Below are 19,722 nucleotides of genomic sequence, written 5' to 3'. Positions count from 1 at the left end.
TGAAGGAACTCATTAAAGACAAAATAATTACCCAGAACCTCTCAGGACAAATGCTCGGAGTCCAGAAGCAGTGACTGATTATAGGTCCTGATCACACGTGACTATACTTTGGGGGAAGGTGGGAATGGAGAGAAGCTCATGTATGGATGCTTAAACACTGCCTGTTTAATTGACAGTAGTCCTCTAGAGCTGGAACCTACATTTTAAAAGATAAAATAGGATGGTTGGGCAAGCCGTAAAAAGTAAACAGGGACCAGACTGTGAATAGGCTAAAATATCTTCAAATGTTGGCTTCATTCTCTGGGCAACAGGAAGCCATCATGGGTTTTTGAGCAGAGTACCACCATGAAAGATACATATTTTGGAAAGATTCCCAGGAGGCAGAACCTCTCACTACACCCCAATTCCCCATAAACATATCCCAGGAGAGCGATAAGCCTGCAGTTAACAAGCATTCAATTTCTTGACCCAAACACATGCAGATATATGGAAAAGACAAGAGCAAGAGGAACAAATAAACTCTCCAAGATCTTGTTCAATTCCTCCTCAGGCCAAGACAGTAAAGAAATCCAGATTTGCAACCCATTGAGGTACATCTAGCTTCTTACCGCTCTAGGAAAAACTTAATGGCACCACTGTTATCTCTACTACTCTCCATACATGTTAGATTACCTCGTTTTTTGCTCTTCCTTACCCTGCAATTGATCACAAGGCCATAGCTAATGTCAACCTCTTCTATACCTATTTGTCATCACTTCGGCAGAATAGGTTTTTTTACATTCAATCTTCATTCCTTGGGAGTCTGAATCCTGTGTTATTGCCTTTATTGGGTTGCTACAGTTGTCTAATAACTCTTACTAAGTGGCATCCCCAAAGAATCTCTTGGGTATCCAGCATGGTCTTTCCTTATTGTATAAAGAAACCCAATTTTCTACTGTTAATTTGAATTGATTAGCCCAGATAGTATGGTAACTCCTTTGTTTGCCTGTTGTTTGAGGGGCCCAAAAAGGCCAAGTGACCATCTCAAATTCCATTTGAATAGAACCACTGGAGCAATGCTGGTAGTATTCTTCTCTTGGAGACTTCTTGTGAACTTCTTGTTTAGATTCTCTCAGACATAATTTTTTATTCCAGCCACAGCTACAGTAACAAGTTCTGAACAGACTTCAACCAGTTTCACATAGATACAATCTGACTGCATTACCTCCAGCTCGCTCTACCTGCTTTCTGTGTCCTGCCATGGAGTTTCTCTGATTCTCTGCAGTGGAACATCATGGGAAGCAGGTTTAACACTCATATGCACACAACCTGAAAGTGTAGGGGAGTTACTGACCCATGGGCCAACCCTTAAATATAGGTGCTAGGAGCTGATGAATATACGCTTCCCATTTTCACTAAGGTGAATGATCCTGTGGTGCCTTTCAAGGCTTATTCACTCCTAGTCATGGGCAATTCAATTAGCCACCCCAGTATCGGCTTTCCAACTTCTGCCTTCTTTACCCCCTCTATCCATCACTTCTCTTTATGAGATAATAATCCCAAATAAAGTACTAGCAAATAAGACTTTCTCTTCCTCACCTTTTTAGGCAACACAGGTTATGACAGAAAATACGAGCTCTTAACCAGCAGAGCACAAATTTGTGAGGGTGAGAAACAAAAATTCTGTGAGTACATTTGGTCTACTAATAGCAGAAGACAGTCCTGCAACCACCACTTGATTTCCGAACTTCTGAATGATGGGTCTGGGGGAAAAAGCACCACATATGAGTCCTCAGTTCAAAGCATATACTGTACTCTATAGGAGTTTACATCAGTCTTTCTGGATATATCTCCCCTCTAGCTTCACAACTGAATCTTGCTACAGGCAGTAACTGTAAGCTAGAAAAAACTTGCTATCATCCTCCACATCCTCCTTTCATTTATCTTCCAAGAAATTCCTCCACTTTGTTTTTGAAGCTGGAGACTATAACCCCCTCCTCTTGACTGATTCATAGAATGGTGAGCAAAAGAGATCTAAAGAATGAGGACAAGAAGAGGATGTAGAAAGGCCAGAGTACAGATGTTTCAGAAAGACAGGTCTAAGAAAATAGGGAATTAAGTGAGAATTTATACACACACACACACACACACACACACACGAAATGTGCAAGATTTTTATGAACAAATTTATAAAACTTTACTAAAAGACACAAGATCTAAATAGATATGACACATTCCTTAATGGGAAGCTTTACTGTTATAAATATGTCCACTCTCCCTAGAGTAATTTATAAGTTTGATGCACTCCTAATCAAAACTCCAACATGATTTTTTAAAAAACAGATTTTCTGGAAACATCTATAAAAATACATAAGAAATCAATCACTAAGTTTAAAAATAGACTCATGCTTGTATGTTTTATTTTATAATAAATATGGTATTTCAAATCAACAGGAAAATGATGTACTATTCAAGAGATGATGCTGAAATAATTAGCCACCTATTTGGGAAATAAAAATAAAATTAAACCCCTATACCTTTTAAACTATACAAAAGCAACTTCCAAATTGATGAAAAAACTAAATACATAAAATAGGACTACAGAAAGAAAAATATATTCAATACATAAGTATAAAATTTAAGTCTAAGTTTTTCTAGATGCTTCCCAGTGGTCCCAACACCAAATTATTAAATAGTCTCTCTTCCCCACCAATTTCAGATGCTACCTTTATCACTAAGTTCTCTATGTACTGGAGCCTATTTTTGTACTTTAAATTGTCTACTGACCTATTCTTGAACCAGTACCATATTCTACATGAAAACATATGCTTTCATAATATGTGCTGGTTTTTAAAATGTCTGCCATTTCTTTAACACACTTCCCTTCAACTGGTGGAGCCTAATTCCTCTCTTCCTAAATGTAGTCCATACTTAATGACTCACTGTTAATAAAAAAAAAAAAAATGTAGTAGAAGTGATGTTATGTGACTTCCAAGGCTAGGTCATAAAAAAGCTTCCACCTGGATAACTATTACTCACTCCAGGGGAAGCTAGCCACAACATCATGAGGACACTCAAGCAGCCCTCTGGAAAGGCCCACATTGTAAAATGCTGAGGCCTCCTGCCAACAGAAAGTACCCACTAGGCAGTCATGTGCATAAGCCACCTGCAAGTGGGTCCTCCTAAGAAACCACATGCCGGAACTGCCCAGCCAAGCCGTTCCTGAAATCCTGGCCCACTGAAACTGTGAGAGATAATAAATACTTATTTTTCAAGTCACTAATTTGGATAAGGGGGGGTGGCTATACAGCAATAGATGACTAATATATTTAATGCTTTATAATATCCAGTAAAACTATCCTCTATCCTCTATAGTTCTGTTTTGGAATTTTTCTGGTCTATTTTTTATACAACCTTTGGTATCAGCTTGATGTGTGTGTGTGTGTGTGTGTGTGTTTTCACACACAGAAATTACATGTTACCAATTAGAGGAAAATCGGCATCTTTATCTTCCTATTCAAGAAAATTATTTATTTTTCCATTTGTCCATCTTCTTTTCTGTACTTTAGTATTTTAAAGTTTTGTTCATGTACTTTTCACATTTTTCATTTAGTCTTGATTAGCCTTGGATATTTTTTCTCTCTTAAATGACATCTTTATAGATTTTACACTCTAATGGTTGTGGGTCATATAAATGCCATCTACAGAAGATTTCTACATATTAAGTGTTCTATTCTAGTGCCTTACCAAATCATCTCATTTCTGCAGTAGTTTCTCAGTTGATTTTCTTTGGTTTTCCACACATGCAATTATAACATCTGCCAATAGCAATAATTCTTATATCTCAAAATTTTCTCTTTTATCTAATATATTTCCTGGGTCCCAGAACATAAATTCCATTAAATTCAGAGATTTTTATTTCTTCATTAAGTGTCCTATATCCAGTCTGCTTGGCCTAGAGTATGTGCTCACTAAATATTTGAAGTAATTAAATGAACTGCATAGACCAGCAGCTCCAGAATAATGCTTAGTAACAGCACTAATAATGGGTACCCTTGTCTTCTTGTTCATGACTTTAGTAGGAATGTCTCTATATTTCCCCCATTAAGACTGATGTTGGCTTTTGGGCTGACTCAGATGTATTATTATCTCATGTTAAATAAACATCTATTCCTATTATACTGAGCATTTTTTTCTAAAATGGTTTTTGAATTTTAGCAAATATACCATGTTTATAAAAACAGTAAAATTATTTTCAAAAACTCTTTACACATTTTAAAAGATTTAAATATTTTATTTGAACAAATGAAACAGAGAAAAAGCAGGAGCTATAAAACCATGGAGATGGTAATTTAAACAATAACAAAGAAGTGCTTTAAGTTATACCATTTAAACTTTCTTTATCACTATTTAAATCTCATTTATTACATTAGTATAATACCTCATCTCAGCATCTACAATTTTAACAAATGCTTGAAAAGTTTTTTGTTCAGAAACAGATGCTGGTCTGACAGAAACACATTTGAAAATATTCTTTTTCTGGTCGTAGTTTCCAACACACCTATGAACTCGGCCTCTGATTAGTCTTGGAAGTTCACGATCCTGTTTTTTAAAAAATAAATATCAATAAAGTAATTTATTACTTCATCTGAATTTCAACTTTTCGAAACTAATAATATGATTAACTAAATATGAATCACTCCAAATGCTTTAACTCCCTCATCTGATTTAGGGCCCCACTGCTAACAAGACCATGATAGTTAGGCAAATATTCATGCCCTGTTACAGAAGGAAGGCCTTCTTACAAGCTAGTGAGCTGCTGTTCCTGAAAAGACTAATTCTCAATGTAATGGCACATAAACTATTCACTTCTCTTAGACTATCAAGAGTTCCACTTTTAGTAGGCGGCAGAAAGGTAGTTACACACCAACTCTCTAGCTAAGAATGACTAGAATAGCTGGATGAAATACTTTAAAATCTCCTCAGAGACATCAGAGAAATACCAAGGCATTGAGGAATTACAGTCACCCCATCTGGGAAAGGATAGGAGTCTAGAATGGGGCCTGATATCTGGGGATGTTTTTCCCCTGAGGTATTTATTAGTAATAGTCAAGATAGTTGAAGAGTCTCAGAAACTGAGCAGAGCTTTTGACAGGCTCATAGGGCTGAGAGAAAAAGAAAACAGAGTCTGAGGCCTCCAAAGAAAAGAGATTCTAACAACCACCCCTACCTCCAACCCTTAGTCAAAAGGACTATCCCATAATGGGAAGAGTAAACCAGAAAAAGACCAGCCAGCATCAAATCCTCTCAATCATGAATAAATTTAAAGTATATTGGGACTGCTTTCACTAAACAGTCATAAAAAGAATAAGAGAAAATATTGATAATTGTTCAAAGAACTATATTAAAGTGAAGAGTTTCTGTTTCTCAAAAGCCACTGAAAAAACAAACCACAGAGTACGAAAAAATATTTGCCATACACATAAAGGACAAAGAACTTGTATCCAGAATTATTTTTTTTAAAAAACCCCTATAAGAAAATGACAAAAAATTCAATAGAAAAAAAAAAAAAGAACATAAGCCTGAACAGACTTTACAAAAGAAGATATCTAAATGGCTAGTAGACATATAAGGTGTTCATCCTCATTAGTCACCAAAGAATTGTAGAGAAATTAGATAGTACTAAACAACAACTAGAATAGAATAGCTAAAACAAAAAAGACTGATGGTACTAAGTGTTGACAGGAATGCAAAAAAACTGCAACTCACCTATACTGATTGTGAGTGTGTAAATTGGTACAACCCTTTGAAAAATTCTTCGATAGTAACTACTGTTTTAGAACATACCATACATTATGATGCAACAATTTTACTCCTAGATATATACCCAACAGAAGTACATGCATATGCACAAGAGACATATACTATTTAAACTTCATAGAACATTATTCATAATAGCAAAAAATCTGGAAACAACTAAATGCCCACCAACAGTAGGACAGAAAACTAAACTGTGGTATAGTCAGACAACAGAATATTGCATACAGAAATACAAATAAATGAACTATAGCTACATTAACAGTATAAATGAATCTTACAAACATTGTGTTGAGCGAAAGAAACCAGACATAAAAGAAGACATACCATGTGATACTATTTAAAGTTCAAAAAGAGGCAGAATTAATTTATAATATTAAAAGTCAGAATAATAGTTACTTTTCGGTAGCAGACGGGGTTAGTGAATGGGAGGAGGCATAAGGATGTACAGAGTGACAACAATGCTCTATTTCTTACCCTTGGTAATGTTCACTTTGTGATACTTCATAGAATTGTACAGTTATGATTTGTGAACTATCTGTATATGTTATACTTCAATAAAAAGTTTTTTTAAAAAACGTCAGACGAGAAAAAAAATAAGTGTTCAAATTATTTTAGAAATAACATGACAATTACTATTATTTGACCATCTCCTATGTGTCAAATGCTGTTATATCATCTAAAATAATCTTTCAAGGTTAGAATTAGTCTCCCCATTTTACAAATTTAAAAAACCTGAAGCTCAGAAAGTTTAAGCAGCTTACTCAAGGTCATAAAGCTAGTAACAGTAAAGTAAAAACCAGAATCTACATATTATTCCAAATTATGGCCAATTTCAGAATTACAAACTTTTTTTACAAAGCATGTAAGTCCTATAAGGTCTCCAGACGCCCTTCTGATCTCCAGCCTCCTTTGTCATCCCAGTCTTCTTTCTCATCAAGACTCTTTCTCCCTATATCCCAGCCGACTCTGTGCCATCTCCCAACTTCAGAATCACTATCCTTACCCCCATCAATTACTAACTCTACACTCTGGTAATTATAAACCACTTGCAGTTTCCTGTACAATCCAGGCTCTCTTAGTTTCATGTCTTTGAATATGCTGCTCTCTCAACTTAGGGTGCATTCTTCCCTTCTTCTTTCCCTTCCCCCACACACTTTGGCTTAATTTATTAGTCCTTAAAATAAAACAGGTTACTACATTCTTTGAAAATCTTTCCCTGATTACCCTATCTACTTCTACAGCACCCTACACATAACTCTATCATACCATTTATCATACCACTGTGTAACATTCATGTAACTGTCTTTCTACCTGAGATTATAAATTGAGAGAAAGAGTCATTTACTACTTATATTCCAATTTATATCCCTTGCATCTAGCACAGAGCCTGGCACATGGTAGGGTCTCCATATTAGTTGAACAAATAGAAAACTTTAATATCAGAAATAAAACCAAGATGTTGAAAGTACTACTTAAGTGTTAACGGAATTTCTACTGCAATAGAATTACAGCCTGCATTTTATAAAGTACATATGTATGTTTTGTTGGCATATGCTTCCCAAAGAATACTTAGACAAATACTCACTATTTCATAAAATACACAAGGCAGAGTATTTTTCCCATCTCTCATAAGAAAAGTCTTTGAATAATATGGTCCATGTGTAACAGCAGAATCGAGAACAGCTAAGGAACATTGAAATAGGGGAAGAAAATCAGTGCTGGTAAAAAGCAAATACAATTTAAGAGAAGTTGCTATTTAAATAATTGCCCACACCGACCTCTCTCATAGTTTTATTTATACAATAATAAAGAAAACATTTAAAGAGGGAAAGATATTTCTGAAACTGCCATATACTAAGGAAAACAAAATTTCTGGCCCTTTCCAACTTAGGAACAGGTTATATGCCAAAATTCATAGAATTGACAATAGTTGGCCGTCTGAAGCTTTTTCCTTTGAATGTATTCTATAGAGTGGTTAAGTCCCCACACCAAATCTACTACATTATAATAATAAATTGCACTCGTAATAAATAAGCATCATGGCTTAATGAAAAAAAAAACTGAACTAGAATCAGAAGGCATGCATTTGCATCCCAGTTCAATTTACTAAATTGAGTGAATTGTTTAACCTCCTTCAAATCTCTCTCTTATATAAAATGCAAATAGTAATTCATATTTATATCAAGAAATTATTACCAAATGAGAGCATTATTTATTCCTTTAATAACCATCTACTGAGCACTGACAGTGAACATTTGCTATTTTGATTATCAGCCTCCATCTTCCCTAATACCACCCAGATTTTCATTCAGGAAACCTCTCCTATGCCATTCTTAGCCATTTGGTTTGAATGGGATTTGTCTGTACACCTAGATGCAGGAATGACCTGAGACTGACTTAAACCAATCAGTGTATCCCATTTCCCAGCTACGAAATTCAGGACTTAGGTGATGGGCTTGTTACCCAGTAAGGAATGATGAATACGCAAGGGGTCATTTACTACTTCCTGTAGAAGAGCAACCAGAAAAAAAGCATTGAAGAATGTGACAGTGTGGTATAAGGATAGGTGGTATAGAGAACTTTGATAATCATCTTAATAATAAAAGGGAAGAATCAGCAGCTACTGGAGAGACCATAATTAAAATTCAGGGTGAAGACAATACTGTAACAGGACAGAAAATAACTAAATCTCAAAAACAAAATACTGAATAAAAATTTAAGCTGTATATTTTAAAACATATAAAGCAATAAAAAGTACATATATGTGTAAATTTATGAAATTATATGTATACAGTAAATATATAAAAGCATGGACAGGAAAGATACCACAGTGATTATTTCTAAAGAAAAAAAAGGATAGGGGTTTAAAATGTATCTATAACATGGGTATGTGGATATTATATTCTCTATATTTTTCTGTATGTTTAGGATATTTCATAATTTAAATATTTATTTTACTTGAACTATTGAAATATGTTTTGAATCTCTACTTATCTCTTATTCTAGGTAAAATCAAATTCCAGAAACATTCTACGAACCACTCCCCCTCTTAAATATTTAGAAAACAGGTTAATTGTAGGGTGTCTAGTCATATCAGTAAAGGATTCTCTACAAACATTATTTCAGAGTACTTCAAATATGACTTAATTTGTATATAAAATTACTATCGGATTTAGTGTGATATAATAGAAAGAACAATAGATTAAGAATATGGAGACTTGAATTCTAGATCCATTTTTGCTAACTAGTTTTGTGATTTTGGTCAAGTCTATTTTAATTATTTGCCCAATTCCTCAAGGGTTGAGTTGGAATACTTGTAAGAATCTTTCTTGTTTTAACATTACAAATACATAACTAAATACATCTCAAGTCACACAAATCAATGACAGACCCAAGAACTGAAGAAAATCCTAATAAACCATATCTCCTTTTGCAAAATTTTATTTTTCTTTAAGATCTCTTAAGTATTCCTATGGTCATTCAAAAGTATTGTCCAAATATTACTGAAGTATTTTTGAAGTATATTATACCTACCCAATATTTCAAAAAGCAGTACAGTTTTTTGTGCATGTTCACTCCAGTACTTCATGCTTTCAATAACTGCAGATATAACTCTTAAAGAGTTATCTTTTTCTTTAAACTTTAACTGATACAATGAGGCATCCTTTTGAAAAAAAATAAAGTCAAAGCATTAGAAAAATCTTTCGTTTTTTTCATTATACACTTTCACTTTGAAAAGATTCTAGGTGCTTATAATAGGCAGATGTGTAAAATGTAAGTATTGAAATTTTTAGTACAGTTGCTAAAGGCATCATTAACATTTTATAGGAGGAGAAACTAAGATGCACTGAAGACAATCAAGAAGAGAATGTATATGGGCATTCATTCACTTATTAATTTGTTCGTTTATTGAATGTTTTTTAAGTATCATGTGCCAGTCCTGTGATAAACACAGATGAATAAAACACAATTCCTTTCCCTAATATACTCACATTCTAGGAGGACACATTCATCCTTTCCTTCCAAAAGTACTTACTGGCACCTACTATGTGCCAAACATAGCTAACAAGGAAACAACAGTGAACAAAACAGACAGGATAACCACTCTCATACATTTTGCCATCCAATGGGAGATTCAGAAAATTATAATTATATAATAGAATGCCAGAAATTTATATATATGTACATATGTATATTTAAAATAGGGTAAAAAGTTAAAGAGAGACAGGGATTATTTTTTTAATTTAATTTCACTATTAGTTTCAAGTATACAATACATTGTTTAGGTATTTACATAGTTTATGAAATGATCCCCCTGATTGTTCTCTCCTCTGGCTCTATACCTAGCCATTCCATTCCTGCTGAAAGCATTCTCTGTGCCATGCTCCCCATCCCTATGAGCATCTATCAACTACTAATTTGTACTTATTTAACCCTTCACCCCTTTCTCCCAGCCTCCCAACCTGACTCCCCTCTGGCTGTCACTAGATTGTCCTTTATATTTATCAGTCTGTTTTTGATTAGTTTGTTCTTTTTGTTCCTTAGACTCTGCATATAAATGAAATCATATGGTATTTATCTTTCTCTGACTTATTTCACTCAGCATAATAACCTCTAGATTCATCTATGTCATTGCAAATGGTAAGATTTCATTTTTTCGTGGCTGAGTAATATTCCATTGTATATATGAACCACAACTTCTTTATCTGATCATCTGTTATTATTTTAAATTGGTTGTTGAATGAGGACAAAGGGAACAGCCCTGAGATGAGAATGTGTCTGGCATTTTTAAAGATTAACTAAGAATACAATGTATTAAGATACTAATTTTCAGAGGATGGTGGTGGCACTTTCCTTTGTGAGGGCAAAGAACACTTGATGGAACTTTTTTTTCCAGCTATAATCACCTTCCCTCCTGCTCCCCCACTTAACCAAAGTATGACTGCGTCCTTACTACTGCTATAATCAGCCACTGCTACTGAGGTGTCATATCATTCTTATATATAAGGAAATATAAAGTTGAGAATCACTGTGAAACATGTTATACTAGTCATATTTCCAGAAAAAAACAAAAACAAAAAAAACAAAAACAGAATTTACCACAGATGACTTCTTGAAAAGACTATTGACAAGTATACACACAGAACATAGTGTACTTAAGCACTCAAAGACTAACAACAGTAAGAAACTTCTATTACTCCTAGGCTGAAAGGACAATGGGAAGAAATAAAATTACCAAACCTGTGAAAGCTGGACTCATGGAAAGGCTATATCCTGCAGAGACACAGTAATTGCCTGCTACACAACATTTAAGCAGGGAGGGAATAGAAGAACCCAACCTCTCTCTCCACCCTTTGATGTCCTGCCAGTGATTCCCACTGGTTGGCCCCTAAAGGAAGTCAGCTTCTGTTAAGGCAGTGGTCCCCAGCCTTTCTGGCACCAGGGACCAGTGCTCTTATGAGAATCTGATGCCTGATTAGAGGTGGAGCTGAGGCAGTGATGCTAGTACTGGAGAACGGCTGCAAATACGAACGACACTTCTCTTGCTCACCTGGCTCCTAACAGGCCATGGATTAGTACCAGTCCACAGCCTTAGCCCAGGGGTTGGGGACCACTGAGCTAAGGGATTCCAAGATGGTGCAGGACATGTAGGATGATTCATCTTTCTAGAGCACAGAGAAGGGCAAAAGGTAAACAATCTATTGCGCTGCGGGTCAAGGGAAGGAAGATAGGAACAACCAGCACACATAATATATAAAAGACGTTTACAAAGAACAATTAAGAGTGAGGAGTGAAGAGAGAAAGTAAAGCTGAAGGAAGTACATATAAAAACTACAAATTAAAGCAGAGTCATATTAAGAGTGTATATCATGTTTAGAGAATTGTGAAGAGTCTGAAATGGCAAGTGGACTGGAGAATTAGTTGAATATGTAATATGAGGCTGGAGGTACAGTAAGATCAGATTATAGAGCCGAGGTAAGCAAACGATGGCCTGTTGTCCAAATCTAACCCACTGTTTTTGTAAATTTTTATTGAAACATGCTACATCCATCTGATTATGCATTGTCTATGGCTGCTTTTAAGCTATAATGGCAGAGTTGAGTAGTATAGTTGAGTAGTTGCAAGAGAGACAATATGGCCACTAAGGCCAAAAACATTTACTACCCTGCCCTATACAGAAAATGTTTGCTGACCTATTTAAAAAACAAAACAAAACAAAAAACCACCTTAGACTGACATATGAAAAGCTCAGAGAATTTCTGCAACCAATGGATAAACTGTCGTCATTTCAATAATTAGTAAACAGTGAAATTCAGAACCCAGTAGAACACTCCAAAGGAACTAAGGAGCAGCCATTTACGACCTCTAAGAAATGTTGAAATCCAACATTTACCCACTCCAATGGAACTAGATATTTGTGCTAATCAAGTAATGCATGCCATAGGATTGATTTCAAATGCTCTTATCTCTGTAATTTTCCAAATGCTTATTTATCTCATATTTTTTTTAATGTAAATAATTCATATTTAAAAGTTTACCTTGAGAGCTTTTTCTTCTGGAATATGATCCATTTTTTTCTTAAATTGATTTTGTTGGAAATTGGGCTTAAATGCCTGTAATGCACCATTTTTGTCTAGACCTCTCATTGTAGAGCCAGATATTTTTGATGAATGTGTTCGTGTTTCTCTTTGGTGAGGTAAGTTAGGAGGTTCAGATATTCTTAATTGTTGCTGTTGTTGAGCTCTCAAACTCACTGGACAAGAATTCATTCTATCATTTGCCACTATGTTTGTTCCTTTGCATTGAGATCTAAAATCATTTCTATCCCAAGTTTTCAAGCTGGTATTTTTGTTTCCATCTCCGTAGCTGTAAGTTTTTTAAAAAATTAGTATTAGTTTTTGTTTCTATATACTTTATATTAAGAGAAAATCAAAATTTACATTTGTATGGTAATTTTTGGTTTATAAACTGCTTTTAAATACTAAAAAGTTAGAAAACTTAAATATATCATCACAATAACCCTACAATATATTATACCTATCTTTTCAGGTGAGGAAACTGAGCCTTAGGGAGGAAGTAACTTGTCAAAAATCATATAGCAATTCAGGACCCAGAGAACCTTAGTCCCCAACTCAGAGTCCAGTGCTATGAAGTATATTTTTAAACTACACAAGCCTCCATATAACAGTGGCTGTCTCCTAGTGGTAAGATTTTGAAAATTTTTGCTTCCTTTTTACACATTTGTTTAAATTTTCTATAAAATTTTGAGAAGTTAAACTAATGGCTTGTCAGTGATTTTAAATCAAAATGTTAAATATAGGCTAAATAGATAGCTTTTTGATTAGAAATTTTGTACTTTTACTACATAGCTTAAAAGCTCTACTTATGAATATGTTACCGCATTTTACCAAGTGACTTGTATCAGCTGATCAAAACAAAACGAAGCCAAAATAAAAAAATGTAATTTCTGAGCCAGCTAGTTAAGAGTTCCACAAGAAAAAACTAGTCCAAGTCACAAATTCTTATTTCTGAATAATTTTCCTAAAGATATCAGAGGAGCGCAAACACTACAACCCATTCCTTGTTGAGGAAAATAAACCAAAAAGGGTCTAGGTTCCATAGTGATCAGGAACAAATCCAAATTGTATGGGGCCTGAAGCTTGTATAATTTGGGGAGGCTTCTTAAGTAAATTAGGTACAAAATTAGGTATGAAAATGAGAAAAGAAAAATTAATTACAAAATTTTTAAAGTTCATAAATACCATAAATATCACAATATCCAAGGAAAATATTATTAGTATTCTTAACTGCTTGATACACCTCTATAAGGTATTTTTCATACATTGATCACTTCTTTCATATGACAGCAATTTTTTCAACAGAAAGAATAGAAACGATTTTATCTTCCCTCTCTGATGGCTATGGAAATTAATTATTCATAATTTAGAAAGTTTTGTTAAGCTTCATAATTCCTTTTGGTAACAGTACATCTGCAACTTCCTCCAACATTTTTGCTCAGGAGGTGCTTCTGGCCTGAACAAAGGCCTGGGAGAACTATAGATAGTCCTTTGATCTTACTGGGCATGCCCATACACAGTACTGCCTCAGCAGCCCATCCAGCTTAGCTAGGTGCTCAACATCCCAACTAGACCAAGAGGCCTAAGTCGTAGTGGCTCCTGAGCAGGGTAGAGAGCAGTGTCTCCCTCAGATCCTTCTCCTTGGAGACAAAGATAGGCTCCAGATGTTCAACAAGATCCCCAAGAAAGGCTGTTGTTGGGGACAGATGAATGTGAAGGTAAAGCCTAGATTCCGAACCTAAGCATAGAACCAGTTAAAAGATCTTTAGCAGATTACCAACTGCCTACTTGGGTTTGCAAATGTTTTCTGTTCTTGGATTTCCTGTTATTACATTCCAACTATATACTACTTCAAATTGGAATATCTAATACTGGGTGTCTGTCCAGATTACAATCTGTTACCAAATTCTCTAATGACTGCTAGTGCAGACTTTCTCCTAGCACCGCAGGTGGAACTATGCTTCCAAGGGCCATGTCTAAGTATGAATTGGTCTAGTTTAAAGCCCTGAAGAAAATAACTGACTGGTCCTAAGGAAACTAGCATGAATAATAAAATCGAAACTCATTTTTTAAAAATAAAAGTATTGTTTTTATGTATTAATCACTTTATTAAAAGTTTCTCCCTTTAAAAAATATGGTATCGTTAATAAAAGCAAAGGTTAATATTAACTTTACAGGGTTGTTGTAAGGATTATTAAAAAGACATACTGAAGCACTAAACAATGACTGATACATATGTTTGGTAAAATCTAACCTAAAAAATAGACCATGTCCTTTTTCCATGTACTAATTTTTTCATAATATTTAGGCATTAAATTCAGATCCTTATGGCAATGACTTAGAAGTATTCTCACCATCTTCCTTGATGGTCCTCTTTATTCCTTGAGTTCCTACCACTGCAGATGCATATGCACTTACGTCTTTAAATGATTCTTTATTATTCTATTCTACTTATCTTGAAGTAGACTGTCTTCCTAGGGTAGGACTGCGCATTCTATTTGGTTCTCAATTTCTAAATATAGCCAACATTAAGATATAGCTATTCCTGACTCTACCTATTGTCAATTAGATCATTAATGATCCAGAGCAAAATCATAATTTCATGGTGATAAATATTAACAGATTCTTCATTATAACATGAAGAACTGTTTGGAAACATAACCACTGCCAAAATTTACCTGTTTTTAAAGTATTCTTAACTTCTTTTACAAAATGTAGCTAATATTGCTATAGTCAAGTCATTAAATATAGAACTTTCCTAAATGTAATTCTAAGAAAGGAGGAAGAGATGAAGGATAAGGGAAGGAAGGAGAGGAAGAGAGGAAAAGGAGAAAGAATAGAATAAAAAAGAGACATCTTAAGTAGACTCACCTCCAGCCACTCTTGCTTCTTTCAGTATTTGATTGAATACAGTTAGACACAGAATCTTGACTTCTCAGGGGATGAGAAACTGAATGTGGTATTTGCCTTTTGAGGAAATATAACTTATTAAATATTAAAAGTTTATTTCCAAATTGATAAATGTAAAATACACACAGAATAAAATAACATCAGTCAATAAAAGACACACATCCATGGATATATACGTTTCCACATACCCTGTGTTCACTGTTTTTGTTAAAGTAGGCAACTCTGGATTCATTGATTCCCAGGCCAAATCTCAAAAGACAAAAGTAACAGAAAAAAAAAAGTAAAATAGATAGCATTAAAAAAAATGATAATTATTTCATACTTATTTAATTTGGGGCTTGAAAGCTTAAAGAAGAAAATTACTTGACGATATGAACTTGTCCTTCAATAGAACTTTGTTGTGGAATTTCTCACAGCCTGTCTTAGTAATTTTTATAGATGTCTTTCTTTCCCATTGCATTTTAAGCAAACGTAATAGTTTAATCAGTATTTTCCACAATCAATCTTTGTATAGTTACCTTGTATTCTGTAACATGAATTCAGAGTAATCAGTAATTCTTAAACTTTTTGATCCCACTCACAGCAAGATATACATCATAACTCAACACGTTTACATGTATAGTGTGCATCTATGTGTGTGTGTGAGAGAAGAAAGAATATAACAAAATTTCACCACCAATTCTTATCCTTACTTTGTGTGATACACTCTGATATTTTCTATTACATTCTACTCTACTTTATTCTCTTCCATTTCTTTTTAAAAGATTTATTGTTTCCCAATCTAAAGGAGCAAGACAAAAATTTGAAAAACACTGATCTAGTTCTATCTCTTGCACAATATAAGAACCTTACTAAACCTATGACAGATAGTAATCCTAGTCAGAGCTTGTGAGTTCACAGTACTTCACAAAGATGCACATTGCCCTATGGAGCAACTCAAATTGTTGTTGTTTTTCAAGGTCAACATTCATGTTACTTACAAAAACATTTTAAATATTGGAGAAATTTTAAATGGCAGATGGTAACCAAATAAACAACTACTTATGCATATCCATATGAATTTTTTTATCAATAAAAAGAATATAAAATTCTCCAAATTCCTCAATATGGAAGGAAACAAAATAACTTTGGATTTAGAAATAAATTGAGGTCTATGGTTACACACTGGATGAAATTAACAATATAAGTATTGGGGGGGGAGACTGATTGAGATTGATTTTAAAATTCTAGTTGTATAAGATCCTGTTAAAGTTTTTTCAAGTGCGTCCCCAAAAAGGTAGAAGTATATAACCAGCATGTACCAAGTATATTTCAGAATGTCTGCCTGTTCATGCTTTCTTCTGGGGAGAAGTAAAAAGTCAGTAAACATTAAGACCTCCCAGCACCCACCACAAAAGCTAATTGCTTCAGAGATGGGAGGCTTCACCAATATTTTAGTGACCTCATTCAAAGAGATGAGCTGAATCAGAGGCTCTCTGTCTCTAGAATTTGAATCAAGAGATACAGAGAACAGTTAATGATGGGCTCTGAGAACTAGAACTAAAAGATTATGTTAACTCCAAGAAAGGGCAAGTTAGTTCATGTGTCAGTTGAAACTATAAGGAAGCCCACTGGATGAGAGAGTAAAGAGTCAATAAAGAAAAGCAAAAATGTTATGGGGAAAAAAAAAAACAAGCTAAGCACTAGAAATACCTAGACTCTTCTCCTTCCAAAAGTCTTTTTTTTTCCCCTCCCATTTTCCTGTGTTGCCATTCACACTTATCCCTATTCCTGAGGCAACCTGAGTTTCTCCATTCTTCAACACCAAATGTCTAAGTCACAATATACTTATGTGTTTTGAAAAAGAAAGAAAATATCTTTACAATGTAGGTTTAACAATTCTTTAGAACAAGACTCCAGATATAAGATAATCCATTTAAATATTAAGCTACTCTTGTAGACAAGAAAACTCAAACTACTGAACTGGGATGTTCAGAAAGAGCCAAGTAACTCCTACATGTAGACAGCGGAAAAAAGAGGAAAAAAAAATAAACTTTCTATTTGCATTACAATAAAATAGAAATAATTTTTTTGAATCCTAATTATTTTCTGAAAGTTTTCACCTTATTTTCTTACCTTTTGGTAAAGGAGGGAAATCATAACTGTCAGAAGCAGAACTGATACCTGGATCATTTTTAAGTGGATTAGAAGTTAATGGCTGTCTATTCCTCTTTTTCTGATTGAACAATGGTACAGGCAAACAGCCTAAATTAAATGTACCAATAAATTAGTACATAAAAAAAATTAGTACATAATAGAAAAAGTCATATCTAGTTATATAATAATTACTAGGACATAATAATGCACAATCTGAATTTGTCTATTTATTAATTTTATATTTATTATAAATAAATTCCTGTATCTTTGAATTGATTTTTATAGTATTTTTAAGGTCCTAAATAGACTCATTTGTTTCTCTAAAAGTTATTTTCTCATTTTATGCTACTATTGCCTTAATTTCTCTTGTTTGGAAGTAATTCCCATCTCTTCCCTCATTCCCAACCTTTTGCAAATCCACTTCTTGTTTTCCTTATTTCCCACCTGTGCTTGCCTATTGTATCAACTGGAGGAGGCCCCTCAAGTTCAAAAGAAGTGAGAAAGAACTAAAACCCTAATGACTGTTTGCACTATGGTAACACAACATTTAGGACCATGGTTCTCAAACTTTAGTTTGACCAAGATTTATCTTGTGTTTAACATGCTGGTTCCTAGACTCTACTTTTATAAATTTCATTTCAATAGTTTTGGTTTGGAGGCCAAACCCTGCAATTTTAACAAGCCCTCCAGGTGTCTATATTGAATATTTTCTGTGGAACACTTTGAAAATGTCTTCAAAGGAGAATAAATACTACCTCTAAATCCTTCAGATAAGAGACCTGGGATCTCGCGTCAAGCTAAACGTCAGAATTTATAAATAGTAAAACTAGAAAGGCTCTCAGGAAAAAGAGGTCCTAAAAGCTTACGCATTGCCACAGTGGAAGAACCTGGACAGGACACAGCTTTCTAAATCTCAGTTCAAGATATACCATACTCCAGCTGGTCCATCAAAATTTTTACTACAGGAGAATATAGACTTCGTGATAACTGTCTGATGAAAGGCTGGGAAATTTATGTGGGCTCTGGAGTTAGACCTCCTGGGTTTGAATTACAACTTAAAAGTAGTTTGGAATTATGTATAACTTCAAAGTGTAAACTTGGGCAATTTTCTTAAATTCATTGTGCCAATATGACATATACTAAGAAACAGTATAATAGTGATTAAGAGCATGGACTCTATAGCTAGATTCCCAGGTTCAAATCCTGGTTCTGCCACTTCATAAATTAACAACTCTTTTGTGCCTTAATTTCTCATCTGGAAAACAAGGATAACAACTATGCCTATCTCAGAGGGCTGGTGTTAAGAATTAAATATATTACTACATATAATTGTCTGAAATACAGTACATCCACCATAAATAGTAGCTATTACTATCTTATTGTGCATTATCACCATTACCCTGGTTCTTTTCATTCTTGCCTTCTAACTAATAAATTGGGAAAGCCGAAATGGTAGGGGAAGCTATTAGGGAGATAAGTGCTTCTGGAAATACTTTAAATAATTCACAAATACAAATAAAAAATAAACCTATCTCTTTGTTTCCAGCCTAAAAGTACAGAACAACTCAAGCACATAGGGTTTGTAGAAAGAACACTAGAGTAAATCCAGAAAAGTTTGATTTTACTCCCACCTCTGCCACTAAATGTTTTGTCTTGAGTAAGTTATTTTATTTCATTGGACCTGAAAAATAAAGAGGCTATGCTGTATGTTTAATTTTTTTAAAAGTTCCTTCCAAAATGCTACATCTATAAATTATATAAGCTTTACATGGTATATACAAAATATAAAAATTAAAATTGTTTGATACCTGCTGTACTTCGAGTTGAATTTTCATTGAGGCTTCTCTTCATTTCTTTTAATATCAAAGTCTGTAACTTTCAACACTCCAAATTTACAACATGAAGTTATCTGACTAAACCTTCAAAGAAAGGAATTTGTAACTCATATTGTATAGGCAACAAGATCAAAGTTTTAGCCTAGTACTTAGTAAAATTAAGGTTTAAAACTATAGTGTCAAACCTGATAGTGTAAACACTTTACAGGGTCTTTTGCTCTGTAAGAATTTACAATAGGACCTGGTTTTTCAACTCTGTCTAAAGTTAGGGAGGTTATAACCTTGCATCCTTGTATGTGGAATTTCACACAGTCCATGTAATTTGTTTCAGAACTAATGATCTACAGGTGAATAATTCTGAACCAGATCTATAAAGAGAGAAATGGACTATAATATTGGCTAACTTACATGCTTACAAGGCCAGGGAGGAAACATACACAGTTGAACTAGCCATGTGAGAGCAT

The 19,722-nt window shown here is 34.2% G+C and overlaps 1 protein-coding gene across 2 annotated transcripts in view; it reads right to left on the bottom strand.

Moving 5' to 3' along the window:
- Window positions 1-4,305: 4,305 nt before the first annotated feature.
- The window catches only part of SPATA22 (spermatogenesis associated 22), a 42,164-nt gene continuing 26,747 nt past the window's right edge, over window positions 4,306-19,722 (bottom strand). The window contains exons 2-8 of one of the 2 annotated variants that reach the window (XM_016138855.2): window positions 19,232-19,342; window positions 15,476-15,536; window positions 15,249-15,344; window positions 12,339-12,666; window positions 9,334-9,463; window positions 7,385-7,482; window positions 4,306-4,581 (exon numbers count right to left, since the gene is read on the bottom strand). In XM_016138855.2, the coding sequence (XP_015994341.2) occupies window positions 4,390-4,581; window positions 7,385-7,482; window positions 9,334-9,463; window positions 12,339-12,666; window positions 15,249-15,344; window positions 15,476-15,536; window positions 19,232-19,274 (948 nt within the window). In that variant the 5' untranslated portion in view covers window positions 19,275-19,342 and the 3' untranslated portion in view covers window positions 4,306-4,389. Of the gene's footprint in view, window positions 4,582-7,289; window positions 7,483-9,333; window positions 9,464-12,338; window positions 12,667-15,248; window positions 15,345-15,475; window positions 15,537-17,402; window positions 17,532-19,231; window positions 19,343-19,722 lie in introns of those variants that run through there. The other variant, XM_036223746.1, reaches the window with a different exon arrangement.

This window comes from Rousettus aegyptiacus, unplaced genomic scaffold, assembly GCF_014176215.1.
Source record: "Rousettus aegyptiacus isolate mRouAeg1 unplaced genomic scaffold, mRouAeg1.p scaffold_m13_p_6, whole genome shotgun sequence".
Classification (NCBI taxonomy): domain Eukaryota; kingdom Metazoa; phylum Chordata; class Mammalia; order Chiroptera; family Pteropodidae; genus Rousettus; species Rousettus aegyptiacus.
The sequence above is the reverse complement of the archived record's forward strand: the minus strand, read 5'-3'. Positions and strand labels throughout refer to the sequence as shown.